General features: G+C 39.9%; 1 protein-coding gene and 1 long non-coding RNA gene across 2 annotated transcripts in view; one reads left to right on the top strand and one right to left on the bottom strand.

The window, feature by feature from the left end:
* LOC117807708 (active breakpoint cluster region-related protein-like) overlaps window positions 1-21962 on the top strand; it is a 64807-nt gene extending 42845 nt beyond the window's left edge. The window contains exons 22-42 of the mRNA XM_034677093.1: window positions 5064-5170; window positions 5792-5896; window positions 8274-8492; window positions 10574-10681; window positions 10768-10819; window positions 11105-11157; window positions 11265-11402; window positions 11529-11650; window positions 11736-11892; window positions 11976-12080; window positions 12191-12266; window positions 15449-15544; window positions 15765-15839; window positions 15991-16088; window positions 16378-16479; window positions 16851-17014; window positions 17218-17357; window positions 20340-20474; window positions 20663-20768; window positions 20872-21013; window positions 21765-21962. Of these exons, the coding sequence (XP_034532984.1) occupies window positions 5064-5170; window positions 5792-5896; window positions 8274-8492; window positions 10574-10681; window positions 10768-10819; window positions 11105-11157; window positions 11265-11402; window positions 11529-11650; window positions 11736-11892; window positions 11976-12080; window positions 12191-12266; window positions 15449-15544; window positions 15765-15839; window positions 15991-16088; window positions 16378-16479; window positions 16851-17014; window positions 17218-17357; window positions 20340-20474; window positions 20663-20768; window positions 20872-21013; window positions 21765-21866 (2402 nt within the window). The 3' untranslated portion in view covers window positions 21867-21962. The remainder of the gene's footprint in view (window positions 1-5063; window positions 5171-5791; window positions 5897-8273; window positions 8493-10573; window positions 10682-10767; window positions 10820-11104; window positions 11158-11264; window positions 11403-11528; window positions 11651-11735; window positions 11893-11975; window positions 12081-12190; window positions 12267-15448; window positions 15545-15764; window positions 15840-15990; window positions 16089-16377; window positions 16480-16850; window positions 17015-17217; window positions 17358-20339; window positions 20475-20662; window positions 20769-20871; window positions 21014-21764) is intronic.
* LOC117807711 lies at window positions 4476-9983 on the bottom strand. Its single transcript, XR_004630027.1, has 3 exons — window positions 9836-9983; window positions 5755-5890; window positions 4476-4704 (listed from the first exon to the last, which is right to left on the bottom strand). It is a non-coding gene; the product is annotated as an uncharacterized LOC117807711 (long non-coding RNA).
* Window positions 21963-27782: the final 5820 nt, after the last annotated feature.

Raw genomic sequence — 27782 nt, 5'->3', positions numbered from 1 at the left:
ATTCAAATAGAATTTGTTACTCGTGCTCCTGGCAACATAACTTGAACTCATACTGCATTACATGTGTGACCATGTACTTTTTGTTTTAACTGAATATACCAGGTAGGAAAATAATTAACGGGATATAAACGTATGACTTCTCTGGCCACGACTTCAGCTTTAGAACACACCGAGCCAGATTTCAGCAAAAACAACTGTTTTACGGCAGCTACGGCAACTCTCTAGGAACATATTATTCAACCGAAAGCAAAAGCACAACAAATACAGAAACGTCTGCGACACCTGCGACATGTCAGTTAAAAAAAGTGATGACTGGAAGTACTTCAAAAAAACGATGAACTTAATGTGCAGTGCGAGATATGTGGCGTTAATCTTGCATACCATAGAAATACTAGTTTGATGCTTAACCACATACGCTTAAAGCACAAGGAGAAAACAGTGGAGACAAATAACAGGCAGTCTCGCATCACCTCTTTTGCTTGCCCTGTTAGGACACGTCGTTGTGATGAAACCAGAGCAGATTAGCCTGCTAATAACCAAAATGGTAAATGGAGGTATGCTCCCATTAAGTTTTGTGGAAGGAGAAGGCTGCAAAGAAATGATCGCGTTAGTCGAGCCGGAGTACAAAAAAATAATAATTGCAAGTACTCAAGTAGTCATTCATTAGGTAATTCAAGTAATCTAGTACAAGGATTACTTTAAAGTCCCAACCCTAGTCTTAAGTTTCCTTGCCAAAAGCTAACATCGCCTGTCAGTCAAGTCGGCCACATCCCTACAATACAAGGAATACAAGGATACTTTATTTGTCAGTACTCATGTAATAATAGGCAATATATAAATACATATGCCTTATGTAGCAACACCTGTAGCCTTAATATCTTTAAAATGAATGAGTTATATCAAATTTCACCTCCGTACAGTGTTTGCAGATAAAAAATTCAGACCAAAACCCTTAATAAAAAGCAAAAAAGCCTTTTAACATGGGTGTTAATGGGGATTCCTGGGCTTTTGAAGCCAGCCCCTATTGGACACTTGAGGAACTGCAGTTTTCAGCACTTTAGCAGTGACTTCATTACTTAACATTGGAGGTTGCTACCAGAGTAACACACCCTACACCAAGTTTATGAACATGATTGACATTTCATTGATTAAATACACATATATAAGCATTATAACCGTTAGTAAGATGGTTTCGTACTTTGAGTTTGGACGTTTTTGATTATTATCTGTCCTTGATTTAGTTTCTGCATGTTGAACAGGGAGGAGAGGAAAGGGAGTGAAGAGAAAAGGGGAACATTTTCCTTGGACAGGGACCAGCCCCCTGTAGTGCTGGACAAACCCTGGGAGAGAGAAACACACATCATAGTCCAGCTAAACCACAACAGTTCATATGGGGAGTGTGTGTCTTGGCTAATACAAGTAATGAATCCCAAGGACAAAGAATGAGGAGGCATTTCCTGTTGGCCTTCTTCACTGGTTATCAAAGATTTGTTTTAAAGAGGACCAGTTTGGACTCCTGTGTACAGACTCGTGTTAATATAACCCTGAACAACTATATTTTAAGGTTATCACAATTAAATATAAGCCCACAAAGTCTGCATTATCTTCTCCTTGAATTGGCTTTATGATGAATGAGGTTTGATCCAATCAGGCCAATAGATTATTTTAAATTTGAGGAAGTTTTTCCATCAAATGATGCAGAAACTCTGTCCCCAGTGAAGGAAAGACAGATTATTCAGGGCTTCTCTGTCTCATCCCCTCAGTTTGTTGTTCCTCTCTGTGGGATGAAGCAGCCAATATGAGTGTGTTTGCCAAGAATCTGGGTGGATGACTTTATTTTGTACTTTTGGTTTCCCAGACTTCAGGAGAAAAATTTTAAACTCATCTTTTTCTGCCAAATCTCTTTAGCAGTGAACTGCTGAGTTTTCCTGACATGTTTTGAGTTATTGAGTTTTTATCACAAGCTGTGACCTGCCTCACTTTTTTCATATCCTGATAAAACAAATGAGAAGGAAACTTTACTCCTACTCTCTGGTATCTATTTAAGTTTCATTTTCCTTTCTTTGGAAAAGTTGAGAGAAACAAGAGTCAGAGGATGGGTGGGATGGGCCTTGGTGAAATGAGTGTGAATGAGAAAAAAAGAGAGTGAAGATTGTAGAGGGAGGAGTAACACAAACTGTCTGTAGTAGGAGGTATGATGACCTTTATAGTATGTGAGGGCTGAATATGCTCATGCAGGATGAGCTATCATGTCATAGTCAAGCTACCTTCAAGTGCACTCAGAAAAGTTGTATTTCTTTTTTTAAAGTTGTATTGATAGGACAGCTGTAGAGAGACAGGAAATGTGGGAAGTAGAGAGTGGGGGAACACATGCACATGGTTGCGGCCGGGAGCTGCGGTGAGGACAGCAGCCTCTGTATGTGGGTCGTTTAGAGCCACCAGTGCTACAGAAATGTTGTATTTCTAAATGTTGTGGCAACTTTATGCTGTCATGTTCAACACATCATCTGCATAAGCATATACGAATATCAATGTTGTGCAGATTTTTGGAGTAACGTGTGCAGAAATGTAATAATAATAATAATTCATAGGATTTATATAGCGCTTTTCTTAATACTCAAAGTGGCTTTACACAAGATAAAAATAAAAATAAAACAGGTAAATAGAATAAAACAGAACAAGGACAGAGGTGGGGCGGGGGGAGAGGTCATGTGTTGTATGCTTTTTTGAACAGGTAGGTCTTGAGGTTGTTTTTGAATGATTGAAGTGATGCAGAGTTGAGGATGTCTGGAGGGAGAGAGTTCCAGAGAGCTGGGGCAGCAATGGCAAAGACTCTGTCCTCCCAAGGTGCGGTGTTTGGACTTGGTGATAGGGGACAGGAGGTTGGCATCTGATGATCTGAGGCGGCGAGATGGGGAGTGATGTTTGAGGAGGTTGGTCAGGTAAGAGCGGGCGAGGTTATTGAGGGCTTTGTAGGTAATGAGCAGGATCTTTTTATTATTATTTATTAGACCTTTATTCTACCAGGTAAAAATGTTTGAGAACCAGTTCTCATTCACAAACATGACCTGACCAAGAGGCGCCAACAGGAACACATATACACACAGACATATAAACATAAATAGAACAAAAGTGGACAAGTAACAAGTAATGAGTGCATGGTGGATTCGGTGCTGTATGGGGGAGCCAGTGGAGGTGCTGAAGGATGGGTGTGATGTGGGTTCTGGAGCGGGAATGGGTGAGTAACCGGGCAGCTGAATTCTGGATATATTGGAGTTTTTTGAGGTCAGTGGAGGGGAGGCCGTAAAGACTGCTGTTGCAATAGTCAAGTCGATAGTCATCAGAAATCTAAAAGACCCTCTTTTATAATGTGAAAAAGCAACATATCAAAACAAAACCCCCAAACTAAAACATAGATCTTGAGATAAACACTTAAAAGGTTACAGTTGATTCAAATTTGACAAAGATGCCAGATTTCTGCAGTCAAAACTAATGTTTGGAAACTTTAATCTGCGAAACAATACTAAAAAGAAATCTCCCTCTGAGTTGATAATGCCTGTTCACACAAGAAACCACAAAGAACAACAACACCACCAGCAGCAGCAGCAGCAGCAGCAGCAGGGTGTTCCGTGTTGTCACCTCCGCCTTCATGCAATGACAGGAAACAACTGAGAAGGCAGAGCGGTTTGATAATGTTATATTTGTCACGCCAAGTTGACAGAGTGAAACGAAAGAGCAGAGAGAAAAATGAAAAAAAAATCCCACGATAGACAGAGGAAGTTTGAGAGGGACGCAAAAGAGAAGCTGTGGTGACTTCTTTGTTCCTGTAGAGGGCAGCGATGGCCTACGTGAAACCACCTGTAGCTCCAACATATCAATGAAGGAATTTGAAGCCCTTTAAGATTTCTTATCTTAATAAAACTTGTCTGTTTATCTACAAATCATATTATTAATACAACTTTGCACTTCTAGATCATTCATTTTTGCTGGATAACTCTCAGAATTGTCATTCTATTTTGTAAATATAAAGCTAACATGTTTTGCTACATCACCACAGGTTGTTATTACAAGATACACTGACTATAATTTAAATAGGGAAGCCCTAAGTGGATATATATCTGTACATTTTCATGACTCTGTTTTGCGGTGATAGTGAGTAATATCTTGTTTACATTTCAAGCTATATTTTCAAGATAGAATGAGATACATTAATCCTTAATAATGTGAAAACCAGCTTAATTATCTGAAGGTAAGTGAATCAATTATTATCAGGAGAAACCCTGCGCTGTGATCTTGAGATAACAAGATAAGATCTTGAGAAAGCATCCTAAAGTGACTCGCCATCACGAAACAACGGAGTAGCTTGAATGGAAATTCCGTTTTTTCACCCTGTTATTAAACACCTCGATGCGCACTATTCACACTCTTCACACAGTGTGTTGAAATAAACACGTTTAGAGGAAGTCAAGTGTTTAATGATTAAAAAAAAAACTGTCAGGTGGCAGTTCTCATCAACTTTCAACGGGTTTCACCCAGACAGGAAGTTGTATTTTCCCCTTTTGCTCATCATTGACAGAAAGAGGAAGTTTTTTTTTTTTGTTCTACTGTCGGCTGTTCACAAGCTTGCGTCTTCAGAGCTCAGCTCGCTCTGTGAAGAGAAACATCTGACATCTGATGGACGTCTTCCAGGATGCGTTGGATTATCTGGAATCACAGCATGTTCCAGGTGAGGGGAGGAGGAGGACTTGTGTTTCTTGTCTTATGTAATGAAAAAGTGTATATACTGTGAAGAGTGCGACATATTTTCTTTGGGGGTCAATACCCTGCCTGAAATTTAGAATAAGATGATCATAAAAATAAAAGGGATTCATTTATTTCGGTGGTTGAAATTCAACATAACCCCTCACACATGTGTGAAATAAATACTCGTCATTTGAAGATGAATCCACATCATTTTAAAATCTGAGGGGGAAGTAGATATGGGAACTTATATGTGATTACCCACATACTTCTACATCATGTGTATTGTGTGTGTGCCTTTGTGTGTGTGCGTGTGTTTGTAGTTGAAGCAGAGCCTGAGGTCCAGGATGAGGATGTGTTCCATGAGGAGACAGTGTCCAGTTTACACTCTCCTCTCCAACCTGAGATCATAGATTTCCCAGAAACCCCCGTGAGTTTGAAGTCCTTCTTATAGGAAGAAAAAAGTCTGATTCACTCAGCCGTCATTTTACCAAAAGCACATACAAATATAACAAGAAAGTTCTCTTCATTATAGTACATAAGCATCTAAAGTGGAAATGAATACATTGAAGTTTTATTAGTAGAGAGAGTTTCAGTAAAGATGCAACTAAAAATGGTTCAGTGCCATTACAAATGATGCTCAAGTTGGTAGGATATAGCTCGTAATTTGCTAAAGAATCATTCAAAGTGTCCTTTTATTGACCATCCATCTATAATCTGGTGAATTTTGATCTCTAAATGATGCAAAAACAACTCAGGAGCAATTTATGTCCACTGACTCACAGCTGGGTCTCTTTTAATCATCTCCTATATCTCAGAATGTATCTCTTAAACCAGAGTGAGTGGGCATTTTTTTGAAGACACTACCAATGTTATTGAAAAGTTCTACTCGTGTTGAAGACACTTCTGCTATCTATTAATAGTGTACTTTTCATGAAGTCTAAAAACACAGAAGTGGTCTTAAACACCCAAACTTTTAACAAGATTTAATATTTAATACAAAAGAAAACATACGTTAGTTTGCATTTGTTGACTGCTGTTTGTCCTTCAGACTTTACACAGCACAGAGGAAATGTTGGAGAGGAGGCTGGTGGTCCTGAAAGGCATCCTGGAGAGTGAAGAGGTTTATCTCAGAGAGCTGGAAGTCCTCCTGATGGTAACAAAACACAAATATTAAAATAAGTTCACGATTTGGAGATGTTGTCATGTTATTCCCCTCCTGTACTGAGGGGAATCTATGTTGACCTAATTATTATACAAGTGGTCACTCTTTTCTTACAGTGTACGTATCTGAGCAACAGTCGCATGCATATTTTCTGTCTGTGGTTAGCATTGTGTCATACAGTACATTACAATGTTACATGCAGTGCTCACTGCCAGTGTCCTCTTTATTCTGCTGCTTTGTTTCACATATATTTAAGTTCCCTTTTCTTTTTCTTCAATATAACTCCCATATCTACAAATGACTTATATTAACAGCTAGAAACTAGTCAGCTTAGGTTAAAATAAGAACTGTAAGCAAAGGAAAGGCTAACCTAGCTCCGCCTAAATGTAGCCAGTCAGCTTGCTATATCTTGCTTGTTTACTATGTGTAATAAAAGACAAAGTGTTCCAAAAATTATAATGATATGCAAAACTTTTTCGTGACTGTCCTGGCGACTGCTCCCAGCCAAGAACTAGCTAACTTGCGAACTCCAGCTTAAGCTAACCTTCCATTTAACAACTTTAGGCAGTTTTTTTTTTTTTACAGGTTTAGTAAAAAGTAATAAATACAGAAGTAAATCAGGAAGTTCAGAGGTACCAGTCAGCAATTTTTTTGATGTTTTGATACAGTATAACTAACTTTATTGCATGTGTATCAAGCTGCAACCTCCGGTCTAAAAATATAAGTCCAATGCGGAAGTGCTAGAAGCTGCAGTTCATCAAGGATCCGCTTGGGGCTGGCTCCGGAAGTACCAGAAACCACATACACACCAATTCAAAAAAAGACGATCTTTACAGCAGAAATAAACATGTTTACAGCCTGGTACAAAAGATGAGTGTAGTCTGGATAGCTCATTCAAATTTCTAACGCAGCAATTTTGAAGATATTGAGATTACGAGTCTTCCAATGAGAGGCACAGCTGACTTGATTGACAGGCAGGAACACTGTAGCTGTTTGCTAGGAGGCTCAAAGCCCGCCTCTTTACTTCACAGTCACTTGACAGCAGCAATATGGCTTCAAAGCAGCGCTTCAGAAACAGATGGGTGAAGTCACAGATACTACGTCCATATTTTATACAGTCTATGTATTCAATTCATAGGCATGACAGTCATTTGAAACTGGCTAACTCTAGCAACTGGGTAAACCAAGCTAACACCAGCCCTTCATTTAACCACAAATTGCCCTGAATTGTTGCTGGTTTGTGAAAAAGTAAATAAACACATGTAAATCAGTGAGCCTTAGAGGAACCGGAAGGCATATATACATTTGGACAGAATACAGCTTGCTTATTTTTAATAATAATTCAAGCTAAACAAGTAACGATGACGGCGCCCAGCAGTGCAGCGGCTTCTCAGCTACCGGTGACTAGCATACTCAGGGGGAAATGTGTTTTAGTACAGTTCGACTGAACTTCTTCAACTCATTGTTCCCAACGTAGCGATAAAACTTAACAAGGCTAAGGTGCAGCTTCTTTCCAGAAGCTCTGAGACTTGTGAACTCTGACGGTCTGTTCTCTGCACTGTACCGTTGTGACTGCATGCACACATTAATGCACTTTCTCGCTGGTTTTAAACTATGTTTTTATATTTACTTACTGTAGGCTTTAGGTTATGTATTTATTTATTTATTTCTAGAGTCTATTTTTAGCTTGTTATCTATTCTGTAGGCTGCTGGACCTGAGTAATGTGTTTCGTTCCTTCATGTTTTCAAATGTGACTGAATGACAATAAAGTGAACCTTGAAGTATTCAAGCTGAACTAAGCAAGTTAGAATACTGCTAGCTGTAGTTTGAAATCAAATTTATAGATGTGACAGAAAATTAAAAACCAAACACCACCAATTTAAAAAAACAGTTTTGAAAGTAGAACTTTTAACAGTGTCAGATAAAGTTGTTTTCTAACTTTCTTGACTTTCTTTGAGAATCTCTTCTTCCTGTTTACTGCATTTAATAATCACAACAGCAGGCCCCCTTGTTTTTACATATTCACACTGTGTCTCAGAGTTAAATTGTTTACTGGCTAATGCTGTGTTTGTCTGTGCTATTCTGTGCCTGTACACTGTGTGTGCATTTCCTTTTCACCTTAAACATGCTATATACGCATGCTGTTATTTTGGTTTGACTGAATGTGCCAAAGCCCAGAGGCTGCTGACACACATGCAAATTAAGCTTTGGGGTTGTAATGAAATGTCAACCCTATACTTGATTCTTTTCGCGCCTCACCACCACCTGTTTATGCCTGTTCTCTTTTTTCTCCCCCCAGGTTGGTCAGCCTTCTCTTCTGCTTGTGCAGCTCAATTTTTGAACTGTTCCTTGTTTGTGTTATTACAGCCCATGAAGGCTCTGTGGGCCTCAGCAGGGACCTCACAACCTGTTCTGTCCAGTCGTCAGGTCCAGACTGTTTTCTACCAGGTGCCTGAGCTCAGAGACATGCACCAAAGCTTTTACTCAGACCTGAAGGCCAGACTGGGTTTGCACAGTCAGTCTGAGGAGGGAGAGGCAGACCATGCAGGCTTTGAGTTGATGGTGGGCGACATCTTTCTGAAAATAGTAAGTTCTCCATAACGTCACTATTGTTAAGCTAACGTTAGTACTTGGGTTCTTTATACAGTTTGAAAAGCAGATTGGCCCTTTGCACTGAGCAACAGAAAGAAGTAATTCTACACAGAACAGAAAACATTGAAGAAGACAAAACTATACTGTCAGACAAACCTAAAACATGTTGTTTTAATTTGCATTTAACCCCTGAAAATCAACTTTCCTTATACATTAAGGCCGCAAATCTACTATCAGTATCAATCAAATTAATATTTGTGCTCTATTGAGTATTTAAGCATCTTTCAGTTCATTGTTTTGGTTTGATGTCTCACCACTTTACAGTTTTAGTTCTGTAATTTGGGGCTGTGACGAGTGATCTCAGATTGGTCAGGTTGATTGTAACAGCTGCTTCCTTGGCTCCTAGAGCTTTTAAAAGACATGTTGTGGTTGAAGCCGAGATCATTTGAGATGATGTGGTGTGACATGTAACCATTTGAAATTGTGTCTTCCTTGCCAAAGAGAAAATGGACCATCAGGCTTGATATTGGTGCACAGTTCAAAAGCCAGTATCTGTTATTGTATGGAGGTGCATTAGACCACATGGCATAAGTAACCTGCAAATTTGTGAGGGCCTTGTAAACGCTGAGTGACTTATACCAGTTTTTGGAACATTTGCTGCCTCATAGATAGGGTTGCAAAGGGGTGGAAAACTTTCAGTAAATTTCTCCATGGGAAGTTAAGCTGGGAAATTTTTGAAATATTCTGAATTGGAAACTTTCCATGGGAGTTATGGGAATTTATGGAAATTTATGGGAATTAATGTGAATTTATGGGAATTAATGGGAATTTATGGAAATGTATGGGAATTTTCTGTAATTTAATTGAAAGTTATCATATCCAAGCATAAATATTAATTTTGTTATAAGCAGACATCCATCCAAAATAGAAATCACATGTGCATGTGATGGAGGAATGCACAGTGCATGTAGGGGGCGTGGCCTCAATAGCCCTGCAGTAAGCAGGTTGCTATGTGCATGTGATTGAGGAATAGCATAGATATTCAACTGTACTTGCATGAAAACTGGTTGTTTTAGTCAGGATTGTGCTAAAATATATTTCCCCCAACTACATTTAAATTCCCTATTACGAGCCAACCTTCAGTTTAGTAAATTCCTGGTTTATTCACGTTTACTCCCATGGAAAGTTTCCAACTTTGAAAATTCCCGTAATTTTGCAACCCTACTCATAGATAACATCTTTCTTATTTCAGCAAGAAAATGCCAAAACACATTTTACATGTATGTTATACTGTGGGAAGCAGGCAGTGTGAATGGAAACAATAAAGAAAAACTTACAACCGGGTGTTCCTTGAAGTGCAGGCTCATATTTCATTAAGCCAGTTATATTTAGGGAAAACACACAGTTTGCTGGGTTCCCTGTGATAACAAAAGAAAGTTGAGAAAAATGAATATCAGGTTCAAAGGCTCTTCTTCTGGCCTCAGGTCACACAACAGTGTAGAGAGAGAGCGGCCGTTTTGCTGCAGCTCCTTTTAAAGCTGGTCACCTGCTCACTTGGTCAATCAGGCAGCAGCTCCCCAATCAGTGGAACCGACTTCAGATGGCGAATGAGGAGGAATCAAGAGGAATGTGCACCTTCCTCTTGACACAAACAGCATTAACACAAACTCATAATGTGGCATTAGGCCTCATGACAGTGCATTACAACAGCATGGCTCCCAAGTAGAAGAGTCCAGGTGCAAAATTAGCCTGCCTGTAGTCCTGACTTGTCCACACTAAAAATATATGACACACTCTGAGGTTTAATGTCGAAGAATGGGGAGCACAAACTGTTTCGCAGCTTAAACCCTACATCAAGCAAGAATGGGAAAACAGTCCTCTTTGAAACTGACAGCTCGCCATTAAATATGGTGTGACAATATTTTGCAAATCATCACTTTTTTCTTTTTCGTTATTTATGGTTACTTATTCTAAATTTTCTTGGAAAACAGAAGTGTAAATGGTGACTGTAACTGGATAAAACTTCCTTTTTTACTCCTTCCCTCGTCTATCAGTCTATTCTTTTTTATTTTCAGGTCAACCAGATCGGTCTGTACGGGGGTTTTATTGAAAACTATGAAGAAGCTGTAGAAGTGGTCAGAAAGTGTACACACTCAGATCCACGTTTCCAGGCTCTAGCCCAGGTATCACAGACTCCACACTCTTGTCAGTAACTACCCACACACGTGGTCATTCTCACCACTCTGATTTTGTTTCTCGCTTTTCCCAGAGCATGATGACTAACGGCTCTGACAAAACACGGACCAAATACACATTGGAAGGTATGAAATCAAAATCTGTGTTTTTTTTATTTTGGCAGCAGCTTCATGGTTGAAAATGTCTGACTGTGGGGGCGCCATTGGCCTAGCGGTCTAAGCATGCCCCCCATGTATAGAGGCTGTAGCCCTCGTCGCGGGTTTGATTCCAGCCTCAACCATTTGCTGCATGTCCTCCCCTCCTCTCTCTCTGCTCCCCACATTTCCTGTCTCTCTTCAACTGTCCTGTCCATTAAAGGCGGAAATGCCAAAAAAATACAACATGTCTGACTGCTGTCTTTACTTCTGCAGCTCTTCTTTACAAACCTCTGGACAGAGTCACCAAAACAACACTAGCCCTACGCGTGAGAGAATTCATTAACTCCTGCTGCTCTTATTCTCTGATTTTGCTCGTCGTTTTCCACTCACTGTTTACTTTCCGGCTTTTGCGCACACTCTTGTGATCTCGTAGGATCTCCTGAAGACGACACCGGCAGAGCACAGAGATTACTCGTCCTTGCAAGAAGCTCTGAGATTGTCTCGCAGCTTCCTGTCTGGTGTCAACGAGAGTTCACAGAGCAAACGGGAGGTCATGCTCAGTCACGGCATGGTGAGACTCACACTGTACAAAAAAAACCTGGAAAAGATCTGCAAAGAAAATCTTCAAATCCCTCAGTTGTTGCAGTGTATATTGATTAAATATGTGTGTGTTGTGTGTTTATGATTGTTGCTCTAGAGGCGTCAGCTGATGCGGGACGGCTTTGTGCTCAATGCAAGTGATGGTGAGCGCCGCCTGCATCACCTCTTCCTCTACACTGACCTCCTGCTGTGCACCAGACTCAAACCAGCAAGCAGAGGGTGAGCGCAGCAGGAGAAAGCACAGGAGCCTTGTGGGAAATGGAGTCTTAATTTTTAATGACACACTTCTTTGTGTTTACCCCAGAAAGCAGGACCAGTACAGGTTCTGCTGGTTTCTGCCTCTTGCTGGTTTGAAACTTCACTGGGCTGCAGAGCAGGAGCGTTCGGCATATACACACCTTCGCTTACACTCCATAAGAACGAAGATGTACCACCTCAGACAGCAACTACGGCAGCACACGGTATGTTTGTCTGAAACACTAGAGGGATTAGCATGTTTTTACCACTAAATCGAACATTAATGTGATTCTCTGTCTAAATAAAGGGGGCTATTCCAGCCCGCAGCAGAAAGAAGCTGGAGCAGATGGAGCTCATGCTGCTCACACACTCACCTGTGTACCGATTGGAGCTGCACAGCCCCAGTGCCAAGGTACACACACATTAAAACACACCTATCCTGATGCTGCCAGGACAACTTTCAGTCTTCAAAACTTACAAAGTACAATAAAAATGAGGACTCATTCTTTCCCTTGTTCATAGAGTCACACTCTCCTCCTCTCCTCACTGTATGAACTTGAAGAATGGAGAGAAGCCATCCACAAACTCACCACAGACAGTAAGTTGATAACAAAGAGTGTAAGCACAGGGTGTGAAACATGGGCGTAGTCTCAGTGATGTCAACCATTGGTCTCTTGAGACACTATATCTAACTGTGGGCTAATCTAGAAACTGACGCAGAGGTGAACATGAGACAGGAGTGTTGCAGAGGTGAACATGAGACAGGAGTGTTGCAGAGGTGAACATGAGACAGGAGTGTTGCCTGCTATCAGCACCCACCTGTCAGTCCAGCCAGCCATGCCTAAAGGTGTTGTCTTATTATGCACAATTATTCACCTTAGTATAAAAAATCACCTCTTGTTCAGTTTGAACAAACAAAGAAGTGAGGTATAAAGATCAAAACCATGTTTTATACCAGGCTGTAAACATGTTTGATTCTGGGGAGCCGCTGGCCTAGTGGTCTAAGCGCGCACCATGTACAGAGGCTTTAGTCCTCATCGCAGAGGTCACCGGTTTGACTCACGGCCACAACCATTTGCTGCATGTCTTCCTCCACTTACTGCATCCAGCGCTTCTTGTGTCTCTTCAGCTAACCTATCAATAAAGGCAAAAATGCCCCAAAATATAACCCAAAAAAACCCATGTAATTCTGCTGGTACAGCAGTATGGACTCTAATAGGGTCTCCTCTTCAGCTTCTTTATAGAGCATACCCACAGCAATGGCAATCACGACCTGATCCATTTTTGTTTTGTTTTTTAACGCTTTCAAAATGTCAAGTTTTGCGGTTTTCATTAATTTATTTGGCTATTTATCCACAACAACCTTTTTCCGAGAGAATCAAGTTAAAAAAAATGCAGGCAGGGATTTGTTTTACATCATATTCTATTTAAATGTAAACAAATAAAACATTATTCACTATCATGAACACGCTGCTGTTCCAATTGTTGAATGACCGTACTGCGGCCTCCCGTCCTCGGAAGTTTGAACTCCCCAGTCGTTCTCCCAAGTCCGTGCTTCAGAAGTTTGGAAGTCCGCACTCGGCATACTTGGTATTTAGAAAGGCCTGTTGTCTTTCAGAGGTTGCTGGTCAATGTAAACACTAATTTCACAAGAAGGTGATGATAGAAGATTATCTGGGATAAGCCTCCCTAAACACAGAAAAATACTTGATATTATATTTCTTAAAAACTGCTTTACGGCAGTGGTTCCCAAACTGGGGGGCTCGACCCTTAGGAGGGCCTCATTGTTCACAAAGTGTGGCCAACTTTGATTAAGTACTGTCAGGTTAAACAAGGCTGGTTATGACTCTACCCCAAATCACACAACTACTACTAAAACAAACACAAGAAATGAAGACGAGTCATATCTGGCTCTTGGTTTGACTTGGTTCGCTTCCTTTGTAATGTGGTTTGTTGTTCCATAGGGAATTTAAAAGGTTGCAGTTCCGTATTATTTTCAGACAGTGTTTGAAATACATTCTGAGGATGCAGGAATGTATAAACAAAGAACAGGTGTGATCTTGTGTTTTTTTTGTGACAGATAGGAAGGGGGGCCCTGCAGAAAAAGTGTGGGAACCACTGCTTTACATGAACACAGTAATGCCTCTTGTGCTGTCATACTGCTGAATACATACATTTAATTTAGCTTGAATCTGCAGTAGAATAAAGATGGAGTGATTCAGAAAATATATGAAGCCAGTTATTTATCAAACTGAATTCATGTGCTGCTCAGAAGCAGCAGAACAGAGGCTTTAATAACCACACTGGTCTATGGGCTGTAAAAACCACAGGTGTGTAGGATGTTGGTGGGTTGGTGCACTGCCTGTGACAAGACCAACTGTTTGCAATTTTCAGAGAGTAGCAGTCACTGTCATGTTACTGTTTCCAATTGTTGGGTTTTGCAGCGTTTCTCTCTTTGTTGGTGATTAACTGATTTTCTAGAGCCAACCTAAAACACTTTAAATGCCTCTTTGAAGCTTTTAGAAACTGTGGTGACGGATGTTTAAAGCACCACATGAAGCTTTGATGACCAAAGGATTTATTGATTAACAGATTAAATAGCAGTACAGTTTATCATCAGTAGTTGCGATTTTCAAGGTGTTACTGGGGTTCTTAATATATTTTTTGGGGGGCTTATAGCCTTTATTCCATAGGACAGCTTGAAGAGAGACAGGAAATATGGGGAGCAGAGAGTGGTCAAGACATGCAAGAAATGGTCGTCCGGTCGGAAATCGAGCCGGCGATCCCTGTGACGAGGACTGTAGCCTCTGTATGTGGGGCGCTTAGACCGCTAGGCCACCAGTGCCCCAATGAGTTACTGGTTTGAACTTTAACCGGTTGGCAATTTATTAAAAGTGTTTGCTACAGAAAACATTTTTATTGATTTTTGTCTCAGCCAAAAAAAAGTGTCTTGCACAAGCGGCAACACCCGGTCTCAAACGATGAAGCCCATACGGAAGTGTTATAAACTGCAATTCATCAAAAATCCTCTTGAGGCTGGCTGCAGAAACACCAGAAACCACATAGACACCAATTCAAAAAAGACGATCTTTGCAGCATAAATAAACATGTTTACAGCCTGGTTCAAAAAACGGCATGGATCTATGTCGCTAATTTCTCTATCAGCACACTCTGTACGGGGGGTGAATTTTTTTCTAACGCAACGGTCCAGAAGATATTAAGATTCCGAGTTTTTGCCCAAATAAGGACATGACTGACTTGACTCCTGGACGGGAACACAGAGCTGTTGGCTACTCCGCCCCTTTCTGTCACACGATGCCTGGTTGAGTTCCACATTTCCAATATGGCTGCCGCTGTCGATTGGCTTCAAAACAGTGCTCAGGAACAGATGGGTGACATCACAGATAATACGTCCATATTTTATACAGTCTATGGATTTGCATCAGCTTGGCTAGCTAGCATCTTGATTGTAGCCTGTGAATAACCTTAAATTTGCCTAATTTTGGCGCCCCCTGCGGACATGTCATCTTTTTGATGATTGTGTTATTCTTCTTTGCTTTTGTGGCTCATTAGGGCCCATAGGTATTAACTTCAGTCAGTTTCATAACCAGATGAAAACTCCTCACAGGAGCTTTAAATTGTGTGATACAAATAGGAGCACTAGAATAAAAACTCCTCTCCTTTAATCAGGACCTAAATCTAATGTGCTGTTTCCTCTGCCCTTAAATAATTGTCCTCTGACCTGGTTCTTTTCTATATTTGCTCTGTGTTATTTTTCAGACATAGAAACCGTCCCTCCAGACCTGCTCACCCTCACCAGTGCATGTGTAAAACTGAGAATGACCCAGCAGCCACCACTGCACAGCTCAAACAGCGGTACAACCAGCACTGTCTGACACTGTCTTCTTTAAGTCCCCACAGAATCACATCCTGAGTCTGAAACACAACTCTGTGGGCTTTAGAACTTTTAATGCTGTACTTAAAAGCTTTTCAACACTCTCTTCATGTCTGTCTCATCCTTCTCAGTATCACGTTTGTTCAGGACGATTAAATCCAAAGAGCTTTAGGATGTTTATGTCTTCTTGTCTCTCACCAGTGGAGGTCGGGGGGTGTTTGTGTGGGACACTGAGTGTGGCGATCCATTCTGCCTGCAGCCTTCAGGAACCAGCCTGTGTGTTGACAATTCAATATTTTTAAGAATTAAACCAATCAGCCATTCTAGTTCAGGTTTTGAATCTGCCTCTACATGAAGAAGAGGAAGTTCTTGGGTTCCTCTTTCTGGTAATGAGCGACCTAATGTTTGGTTTTCTTTCTTTTTTCAGGTGTGTACGTCTGTGTGGAAGTTGACGGGTATGAGTTTTACAATAAACAAGCCCAGACTCACTCGTCTGTCCACAGCCTCAACCCACATTGGGATCAGGTTAGAGCATATTGGATTTGTAAAGTGATGTGAAAGGCAGATGATTTATCAGCTGCTGGTAAATGACTTCTTTACGTCTAGACTGCACGCGACAGGTCAGGCTTTAGAGGATTTGAAAGGCAGATCTGTGGCAGTGCTTTAAACATGATCAGCAGCAGTCAAACCTCCTCCAAATCCAGCTGGTATCCAAGGATCAAAATGCTACAATATATAACATGAGGTCTCCTGTTTTTAGCATTACAACTCTACTGTCTGTCTGTATTAACGCTGCTTTGTTTCTGTCAAACAGGAGCTGTCGTTCCAGGTTGACGGGGCAAAGGAGCTGAGGGTGATCTGTGTGAGCCAAGAAGACGGACAGGATGATACCGTCCTGGGAAAAGCTGCTGTTCAAGTAATTAGATTCAACTTCAGCTTGGTTTTATCCCATAAAAACATATTTTGGATCCAGGTATGTGCTTTTGGAGCATTTTGCAGCTTTAGACAGAATTTTCCTTTAAAAGGTGGTGGCGACCCAAATTGGAGCAAAAAAAGGGAGTAAATACTGGACTTAGATATAACAGGTGAACAAGGATGTGACTCAGATAAGATTTTATAGTTTCTGTGCATCTGTTGGATGTGAAAATGGGAAGTTTGTTAAGTTGTGAAAGCATCTGCAAAGGGGTATGTGAATGTATTGATGCACAAATGTTGATATTCTTGTATGTGAGCCACAACCATGCCTAGCTGCATTTAAATCATGTTCTCTCTTTTTTTGTGCATCAGTTGGACTCTAAAACCCTGACTAAGCGATGGAGGAGACAGACTCTACACTTACAGCAGGCGGAGCTGACTCTTTCCCTGAAGTACTGTCCCCACCCGCTTGAACCGCCCAGCTCTTCAACCCAAACACATCCTGTCTTCTGCGTCTCCATCGAAACTTTGTCTCAGTAAGTTCCTGCCACTTTTTAGGAAGAATTTTTGTTGATTCAGTCAAGACTCAAGGGGGTGTTGGGCTTGAAACTGAAAGCTGTAGATCAGTTTTGAGTTTAATATCACGTACAGAAAGTGAGCGTTAAGAGAAACAAAAGTGTGGCAAGAGTGGAATCTCAAAAGAGTGGATTTTTTTTCATGTGTTGATATCTTCCCCCAGGCAGGAGGGAGTTCTGATTCCTCACGTGGTGCGCTGCTGCGTGGAGGAGGTGGAGAGGAGAGGCATAGAAGAGGTCGGCATCTACAGGATTTCAGGAACCACAAGTGACATCAACTCACTAAAGGCTGCGTTCAACAGCAGTAAGGAAACACACAACAAATCATCTGGCAAACATGGGTCTCTTCTGTTTGTAGCTTTTGATTAACCACAGGTTTCAGACTCTGGATTGTCCTTGTGTCTACAGTTTTTTAGACCCTGTAATTCTTCTTATACAGTTTTCTTATAAGAAGAATGGCTTACATGATGTAAAATTATCTAAAATTTGAGGTATATCCTCTTCTTACTCATATTGAAAACCCATTTAGTCAAAATGTAAGTGCTAACAGCTGTGTGAGGCTATGCTTGGTCATAATGATAAAGCTATCATGTGTAGCAGGTAGTGTTAGAATGAGAAATGATCCTTTAATTAAAGCTGGGGGGAACATGATAAGTTTTGCAGTATAAGTCATAAATAGAGGTGTTGAACTGATGATTTGTGCCACATAAAGGTCTTTTAATTTATCCTTTGCGGAAAATTACTTTGAAAGGATCAAATTTAAGATTAAACCAAAACAAAAGTTAGGATTTTACAATCTAAACGTACCCTTAGAGTAGCTCATGGGATACATTTGTGATAAACAGTCATTTCATCCTCTGGGGACCATGATTTTGAAAAGTACCAAATTCAACATCAACTCATAAGGTGCATTTCGACCAAGAGTTCCGGGGTCTTTTAGCCCCTAGAACTACTTTCCCCAGAACTAAAAGGTTCCTGTGCCCCCATTGTTGTCTGCGGTTCGACCGCGGGCTGAAGTCCCGGGTAGATTGTGCAAATCAGGCCAGTGACGTATGGAGAAAAAAAAAATAATAATATTTTGAAATCTTAATGAAAACTTAACCAATTTGCATTCCCAGGAACTCCCTCTTTGTTTCAGCAACTGTGTAAACTCCACAAACACCGTTACGTTCAACCGAAAGTCCCAGGACCTTTGAAAAGTACTACCCCCCAAGCAGGGGCTTTTTAAGGGGGGAGATTATCTACCCCTGAACTAAATTTAGACCCTGGTTCCTCTGGTTGAAACGCACGTAGTTCAGGGGTAAAGTCCCTAGTTCTGGGGTAAAGTTCCTGCAGTCGAAAAACACCTATATAAGGGATATGATTTGACTCTCTTATTAGAAAGAAGTTCACCTTTAAGTAGCTCTTAAGAAAATTTTGTGATCAACGAAGTCATCATGCAGGTAATCTACCAATCAGATGCGTTTAGCATTGCAAGCCCTGCCCCCCAAAGTCCCGGCACCTTTGAAAAGTACTACCCCCCAAGCAGGGGCTTTTCAGGTGGGAGATTCACTACCCCAGAACTAAATTTAGACCCTGGTTCCTCCGGTCGAAAAGCACATAGTTCAGTGGTAAAGTTCATAGTTCTGGGGTAAAGTTCCTCCGGTGGAAAAACACCTATGGTTCATCCTCAACTCTATCCAATAAACTCACTTTCAACCAGCACACCAGTGACATTTAAAAAAGGAGCCATCAAAGACTGTCAGCCATCCGTAAACTAAAAAGACTCTATATTGCCCCCTGTCTCCTTCTGCTGCTATATTAAAACATGACTCAATCCATCCTCCTGTACTGCTCCCCATACCTCTTCAACATGTTGTCTGTTAAAAACAAGGCCAAACTCACAGGCATCACCTCCACAGCCTCTAAAATAATCGGTCTCCCCACACCAAACCTCACAGACTTAAACCACAGGACCATCATCCGCATCGCAACCTCAATAGAACAGGAAATCACACCCCCACTGAACACCCACCTCATCCCACTCCCTTCAGGACGCAGGTACAGAGCACTGAGGTGCAGAAGGGCTTGCCTAGGCAAGAGCCTAATCCCTGCTGTTATAGCGAGCCTGAACAAAAGGCCTTGCTGAATCACACAACTCTGTCTGAGTGTTGATGTCTTAAGATGGACAGTTTGTTGAGCCTACAGTGTATGTTCGTGTGTTTGTCTTTGTCTGTGGAAATGCAGAAAGGTGCTGTGGAAAATAATTTCCCCAAGGGGACAATAAAGTCTAAAGTCTAAAAGTCTCTGGGGAACATTACCTTGAGAAGTCCCAAATTCAACATCAGCTCATACAAAAGATACCACTTTACTCTCTGAACAGATAAAGGTTACCTAAGAGGACTTCTTAAGACAAAGTAGTGACACAGTCATTACGGGTCATCCTCTGGGGACCAGGAATTTTACCCATTTATGTTGTCCTGACGAAAAGGCTGATCACTTAAATGGCTAAAAGATACAAATTTTGGCTAAGGTTCATGCTAACCGCCACAAAAAATAAACCTGTTATAGAGAGTTTATATTTGTTACACATATAAAAACTTTTTAACACTACTCAAAGAGAGGTCAGTCAAAAGTTATCAGCACTGCTGCAACAGATATTCTCAAGCACTAAAGGAAGGAAGTGCCTATGCCAAAAGAAGTTTGTTACTGATCATTATCGTATGTGTTACCTACTCTTTTAAATCTCTTCTTAAAACCCATTTTTACAGACTAGCTTTTATATGACTTTATATTTCTAACCGCCTTTACTTCTATTTTATTGTTAATTTTAGTTTTTATCCAACTAATTCACTGTCTTAAATTTTATTAGATTATTTTATTTGATTGTTTTAATTCATTATTATTATTTTAATGTTCCTAATTCATCCTTTGCACTTTTTTCTAATTTTCCCGATGTGATGTCGTCCTCTTACTCTGAAAACCTTGTTTATTGCCCTTTTAATGCTTTTATTTACTTCTCCATTTTTATTAATGTATTTATTTTGATCTGTTTACCCTGAAAAACCTCTCAACAATGATTTACTGGTCCATTGTCACACCACTCCATACTGTTCAATGTCGTGTATTCCCTTTAACCTCCTGCGTTGCATTTTGTTTTGCATTGATCACATTTTCTCCTCCCTGTCTGTCAATTTGTTTACTCTGCTATTGATCTACACTTTGTTTGTCAAAGCATTTAGTAAACATTTGTTTTTAAAGGTGCTATATAAATAAAGTTATTATTATTATTATTATTATTACTTAGATCTGCGTGAAGCCGTGACCAGGCTGAGAAGTTCAGATGTGAACGCCGTCTCTGGAGTCCTCAAACTTTACTTAAGGGAGCTACCAGAGCCTCTCATCCCCGCTGAGCTGTTTCAGAGCTTGGCTGAAGCACTGGGTAAGGCCAGACATATCCTTCACTGTTAACATGGGGTTAAAACAGGCAGTTAAACTCCACAGTTTGTTCCTTGGATTTATTTTTTACATTGTATGTGTATTCGATTATGTTGAGTTCATTTTCTGCCATTGCATTTAAATAAAGTTTAAAAAAAATAAAGTCACACTGTTTTTGTTTCTTCCCTGTAGTGATCCAGGACATGGACTCTCGTTTAGTGTCCATGCTGTCTCTGCTCCAGTCCTGTCCTGACCCCAACAGACACACCTTCCTCTACCTGTTGCACCACCTGCACCGGTGTGACAACAATCAGACAATAACACACAACATAACAACAGTTTCCAAGCTGTTCATTAATAAAGATTATTTCCCTCATTAATCTTTTCATTATTTTCTTCAGAGTCTCTAAAAAGCAAGATATCAACAAGATGTCTCTCCTGAACTTGGCCACAGTGTTTGGTCCGAGTCTTGTGCGCCCCCCTGTGGTTGGACTGGGGCATGATGGCCCCACAGTGGATATCTCTCAGGAGGTGGTGGTGCAGGTGAGAATTACATGATACAAAAGCAGACTGTTAGATACACTGTTGTAGTGTGTTTACTGTTTGACAGTTTCTGACAAAGCTAAGTCTTTACATTTTAATCTGTCCTTTTTTTCCAACATTTTCTAAATTCAAAAAATGTTAATAATTAGCAATAAAAACATCATGATTACTTTTTCCATTTGTAGTTTATTTCTATTTTCTATTTACTTAACTGTTTTTAGTGAAAAATGTGAAATAAATGTGAAAAAACAGATAAAATTGAATATTTTTCAAAAGACAAACTAGAACAAGATGATAAAATATCCAACATAATAATTTTAAACTCCTGTGTGCCAAAGCAACATACATTTATGATTATCACAAGACGTGATTCAGTATTTGTAAAGGTAACTACAACCCTCAATTTAAGAAAAAAATCAACAAAAAAGCTTATAAATTAATCAAATTTTGCAACTAAACTCATCAGCTATGTGAAAATATATGAAGTTATCCAATCAGATTTTGGATTCAAATTGATTTACTTAAATAAAAGACAGAACGAAGTAGTAGAAACCTTTAATGAAATGTAAAAGAAATGATTAGAACATGTTAAATAACTCACTTTGCTTTTCAGTAAAGAAAGATGCCATAGTGTGAAAATTAGGATCTACAATAATCACAATTCCAGCAACCTCACCCTCTTTGTATTCTTTTTAACACTACTTAACACACCTGCTTTTTGTCTTCATAGTTCCTCCTTTGTGTGTTTCAGGTTCAAGTGGTTTTCTCCTACCTGCAGTGTAATAACCTCCCTGAAGCCCAGACCTCTCTGCCTCATGACACAGACAGTGAGGATGAGACCACCCACGTGTGAGACCACCATCAGTGCCAGACGTTGTGTGTAACAACACGTCTGAGCCAGGACTGACCTTGACCTATTTATTGATTAAAATATTGACTTTAGACTGGAGTTGGGGGTATTTTTTTTATTTTTGCAACACTGATTTTATTTCTTTAAATAAAAATAAATAAAAAAAGGACTTAGAAAGAGCCCTGGGTAAGAAAATGTCCCACATTTTACATAACCTGCATTATTGTAAACAATTAGTTTGAGTTTTGAAGTAAATTTTAGACACTTAACATACTTGATCATCAGACAAATACATCCAGTAACTCAACTTTATTTATAAAGCACATTTCACATTTAAAAACATGCAGCCCAAAGTGCTTCACAGAATAACAGAGAGACAGAAAACAACAGCAATGGTAAAATTATAAAAGGCAGGATTATAAATAAAATACTTCAAAATTTTAAAAGAATCAATACAGTAAAATTAATAGAATAAGTAATAGTGGAAAAAAGTTTTAAATAAGGTAGCGTTAACAAGATCATGTGAATACAAGAAATAAGTAGATAAATACATAATGAAATAAGATAAATCAATGTTAAAGCAATGATTCAAATAATAATGGTTAAATTAATAATACAAATAATAAAAATAATAAATGAATCCATGAATCACCACAAAGCTGCTTTAAAATGTAGATTGTAATTCATAAGAAATAGAGTTATCTTTATTAAAAACCCTCCCTTTTCAGTCCTTAATTTAATTATTTACTTGTCTGTTTCCCAAGACTCCAGAACAGGCCCCGGTTTTAAAGTAGTAAAACTTCAAAGAGAAAGAGAAGATGATTAGTCAAAAACAAAGACGGGGTAAACAGGTCAAATAAAACTGTTTCTGGTTCTGTGGCGTTCTCTGTTGTTTCAGACAGGTTGACAGGGTGGCACAGGGAGAAATGTGCAGATGTTGTCAGAAAAAGAAGGTCGGGGGGTCACCTCCCCGAGCTTGAAATCCTATCGGTCACGGTTCAAATCCAACTAGACGGAGTTCACCACAAGTGTACAGCCCATAAAAGCCTCTCATACACACACACATGCTGCCTGTGCACGACCCGTCCACACCACACATGGGAGCCTCTTTTCAATCACACCACCTGGGCCGCCCGGGCTAGGGTTACCCCCCAACCTTTAACATTAAAACACCCCCTCTCTCTCTTTTGATCGCTAATCCTGGACCCTGACTCGGGGTCTGCAGTGCTAATAGACTGGGAACTGTTCGAGGACATAACAGCATCCAGAACAAGTCCCAAAACGGTGGGTCTCCCTGTTGCCCCCCGTGTCATAAATCACCTGTCCCTTCTAACGCTGTGGCTGCCAAAATAAAAGCGTCGCCTGACGACTACAAAGACAGAAAGAGGTTCAGACTACAAAGCAGAGGAAGGTCTGACACGTCGCAGACATCTGTGGTTGGAGCGGACGACGGGTCCACACCTGGGGAGGGTGGGAACTTCTTTAATAGGAGAGGTTGGGAGAAGTTTCTGGAAATGTGACACAATTGTTCCATAGAGTCTGTTCTCCACATTCACACTTGAGTTCTTACCAGCTGGATATTTATTTATTGGCACAATGTCTGTGGAATATTGTAGTAGCGTTCACTAGATAGACCTGTTTTCACGTTTAAACATGAGAGATGTGCCCGTTTAGTCGACACCACCCACCACTGGCTGGATGACAACTGCATGATGCTATAATGCTCTGCTACCTGGATGTAAGCCAGCACAGATGACAGATGGCATCTTGTAGTGTGGTATGTTGAACTAGAATATAGAGATAAAGCTGTATTAAGGCTGTGTCTGGTTAAACTGAAATATAACCACTTGACTGCAATGCGTAACAAGTGAGTCAATGCAAGGAGGACTGAAAGCTGGTGGTGCTAGCTCTACACACTCGGCAATCCCAATTTGACATTGTTTACCCGCAGGCTCTGTGACCCTGTGTTATTATGCACAATTTTTAAAATTACAATAATAATCTCCCTCTAAAATCCTGTGGGCTGCTCTTTCTTTTTTTCAAGTTATATTTTGGGGCTTTTACACCTTTATTTTATAGAGGAGAGGACAGTGGATAGTGTAGGAAACTGGGAGAGAGTCGGGGAATGACATGCGGGAATGCGGGAAGGAAGACACAGGCTGGATTCGAACCCAGGCCACCCGCCACATGGGTGCGCAACTTAACCATTAGGCCAAATCCACACCTGGTGTACTCCTTTTGGACATAGATTTTCTTTTAACATTTTGAAATCCCCTTTAGATTATGAATAAAAAGTCCAAACAAAGATTCATGAACATTCACTCAAACTGTGTTCATGATTTTGTATTTTATAAATGAATTTAAAGGTACCATTATCTCAAATTTTGTAAGATTGCAAAATTCTTTGGGGGTTACTTAATGCTCCTAGAGAGACTTTGATAAGATTGTATTGGTTTTGGTGCCCCCTGTGGACAAAGTAGAGCCTCTTGTCCCCTTTTCTGCTTTTGTCCTGTACCTGCATAGTAAAGGTTTAAAAAAAATATCGATACAGCACTATATTGCGATACTTTGACCTCCAATATGATATCTATATTTCAACTCTTAATATCGATATTTTTGTAATAATGAATATTCTCATTTTAGCCGAGTTGGAACTAAAATACGACTTCAGTATTTCAAAAACAATCAAGTGGAAAAGTTGTTTTCAATCAAATAGTTTTAACTTAATTTGTCCTTTCATTTTGAGTAATATTGTGTGATTTACATTTACACCATCCCTATTTTTTCTTAGTTTACTGTGTAGAATATCACAATATTTCACAATATTGTGATATCGTGATATATCGTGATACTATCGTATTGTGACCCAAGTATCATGTTGCTTACCGTATCAAGGTTCTTGGCAATACTCACCCCTACTGCAGAGGTAGTGTTTTATAACAACAAAAAAACACCCTGCATTTTTTAACGCTCACTTGTATTACTCATCAAGAATCTTTGCAATGGAAAATTCAAACTAAGGTTGTTTCCTCAATGTACTGTTAGGCGTCTTGTCCGACACCTACCCCTCGCCAGCGGTTTCAGGCATCAAAAACAGCTAACTGTAAAGATAATCAATCTTCTCACTGATGGTTTTAATTACTTTTCTACCTCATACAGAGTCATCAGTACACATTTCAGTCTGTTTCATAACAAGCTGAAAACTCCTCACAGGAGCTTTAACTCCACAGGCTGCAAATATTTTGTTTACCTTTTTTGTCTTTAAGGAAGACAGATGAATGCATGAAAAAAGGAACAAAACAAAAGGTGATTCTTCCCTTAAAAAAAATTGATAACCTTTCTCAAAAATGAGTTCATAAATATAGCAGCAAAACCTTCTGGTGTGCATAAGTACGAGTGTGTGGATGTGTGTGTGTGATGGTGTTGCTGCCCGGAGCTGTGCCATGCTTGATTAGTCCTAATCTAGCTGGGAGTCAGGTTGCTGTGTCGGCGGCGTGTCTGTATGGAAGGCATGCAGGCCGCGGATCACAGGGATTGACCCTCTGCCTCTCAGGTTAACAGAAGCCCTGTGTGTGTGTGTGAGTGTGTGCCTTGGAACTTGCTGAACTTGACTTCTCTTGGGTGCGAAACAGAAACTTGGAGTGTGAGAAAAAAAGATGTCCGAGCTTGAGGAGAGTGTAAAGTGAAATTTAGAGTGTGTGCAAGAAAAAGGAAATGTGAGGAATACAATACGTGTGTGTGTGTGTGTGTGTGTGTGTGTGTGTGTGTGTGTGTGTGTGTGTGAGAGAGTGTGTGTGTGTGTGTGTTTTTGAAGTGCTCTAGTTGAACTTTTGCTCTTGCAGGATTCACCTCTCGTAAAGCGTCCCCTCAGCAGGTTGTAAACATAATACCACACACCTACGAACACACACTGCTGACTCCAACACCATAGAAGAAGGAGGCAATTCCCATGTTCTCCTAAAACAGTAGAAAAGTGTGTTGTTGGTTTAAATTGAACAAAGTTTACTCCCCCTCCCTCCCTCCCTCCCTCCCTCCCTCCCCTGCCGTAGAGCGAGCTGTGGGCTTAAGTTGTCTGTTAGTGTCTGTGTAAGTGTGTGTGTTTGGGGAGTTTTAGGATCAAACCCTCATGTCGACAGAGGCTGCACCCAGGAGACGACCGCTGACAGGTGCTTCCTGCAGCAACACAGCAGGTGCTTCACACTCACACACACACACGCTCACACTCACACTCTCACACACACACATACACAGAGGGAGCAAGATATTTTGCCTGTGAGACATGATTGTGCATGCACTGACACACATACCCACATACATTGTCTCTACCCCCTCTCATTCCCTCTTACACACAAGTTTGTAACATTTAACTTAGTCTTGCTGCTGCTGACATGATTTTGGTTTTGACAATAAGAAATTTTAAGACAAATCTTAAGTCCCTTTGTGTCTTTGGCAGTAAAACAGGTTTCCTCAAATTACCCTTTCTGAAACTTTTTCAAACTATCAGTTCCAAAATATCATTAGCCTAAGTTGTTAGCTTACACTTATACTCACACATTGAGGAGCCATAAAGCAGCATTCTAATAATTTTGAGTCATGTTTTATTAGAGATACAGTGGATAATTAAAAGTCCCTGAAGGACAAAACAAATTTACAAAAGATGAAACACTTTAACAAAGTTGGAGAAAATTTTACATTTTGGAAAATAAATTGACATTTAAGAAAAAAAAATACAAAATCAAAACACTTCTACCAAGGCCAAAAATAATTTACAAAATCAAAAAACACTTTTACAAGCAGCGGAGTACTTTATCATTTCTGAAACGAATGATCGAGTGAGGGGTCATATAGTTTGTTTGGATGGAGAGAAACCAAACAGAGCAACATTTGGTACTGGTACTCGGTTTGGTACCAGATCACTTCGGGTGTTTGGTACATTCCCTTTCCGTTAAAAATAAAGGTACATTTGTTTCAGAAATGGTAAAAGTGTTCCGTCATTTGTAAAATTGTCTCATCGCTTATAAAAGTGTTTTTTTGATTTTGTAAATTTGTTTTCTTAAATGTAAATTTGTTTTGTTCTTGGTAAAAGTGTTCTGCTAATGTAATTTTGTTTTATAAAATGTAAAAATGTTTTCCAAAATGTAAATTTATCTCCAACTTTGTAAAAGTGTTTCATCTTTTGTAATTTTGTTTGTCCTTCAGGGCCACCGTTCCTTTAGATGTTATCAGTCTCCACCAACTCTTAAGAAAAACATCTTGTTTGAACACGACTACATGCTCTTTCGCTAGCTAGCCAATAAATGTGTCTGTTTTAAGTTTTTGACTTGACATAGTGTAAACTTTGTAATTCCTCTCTTAATTTGTGGGACCTAAAACAAGCTGAAAGACGCTACCCTTCAAACTGCTTTACATGCTAGCTGTACTGTTGTGTTGTTAGCTGCTCTTTTTTGTGCAAATATATTTATTATTAGGAATTCAGAGTCATATTTTGTTCAGTGTGGTTGAATTTTAACCAGTTTTGTCCCTGCCACTCCAGGTTTCCACAAAGTGCTTTTTCAAACTAAAGCTAAAGCTATTGCTAACCTTAGCCTATCTCAACAAAAGGCTACCAGTGCAACAACTTAAATATGCATGATCTAATATTTTAGCCACTTAAGGGCAATTAAGTTAAATATGATCGCCTTGTTAGCTATTAGCAAATAGTTTAAGTCACACACAACCAATTTAAGACATATTTCTAATTTTTTTGGCTCTATTTTGGTCTCCACCAACTCCAAACTAAAATAACTAGGTCTTTAGAGACCAAATGCTCATGTGTGTGTTCACATATTAGTTGCTATTTTTTCTTTTTGTTGATTTTGGCTCAAGGTGGTGCACTTTGACCTTTAAATATTCCTACTTTAATTTTAGGGGACTGAAACA

The sequence above is a fragment of the Notolabrus celidotus genome, chromosome 23, assembly GCF_009762535.1.
Source record: "Notolabrus celidotus isolate fNotCel1 chromosome 23, fNotCel1.pri, whole genome shotgun sequence".
NCBI lineage: Eukaryota > Metazoa > Chordata > Actinopteri > Labriformes > Labridae > Notolabrus > Notolabrus celidotus.
The sequence above is the reverse complement of the archived record's forward strand: the minus strand, read 5'-3'. Positions and strand labels throughout refer to the sequence as shown.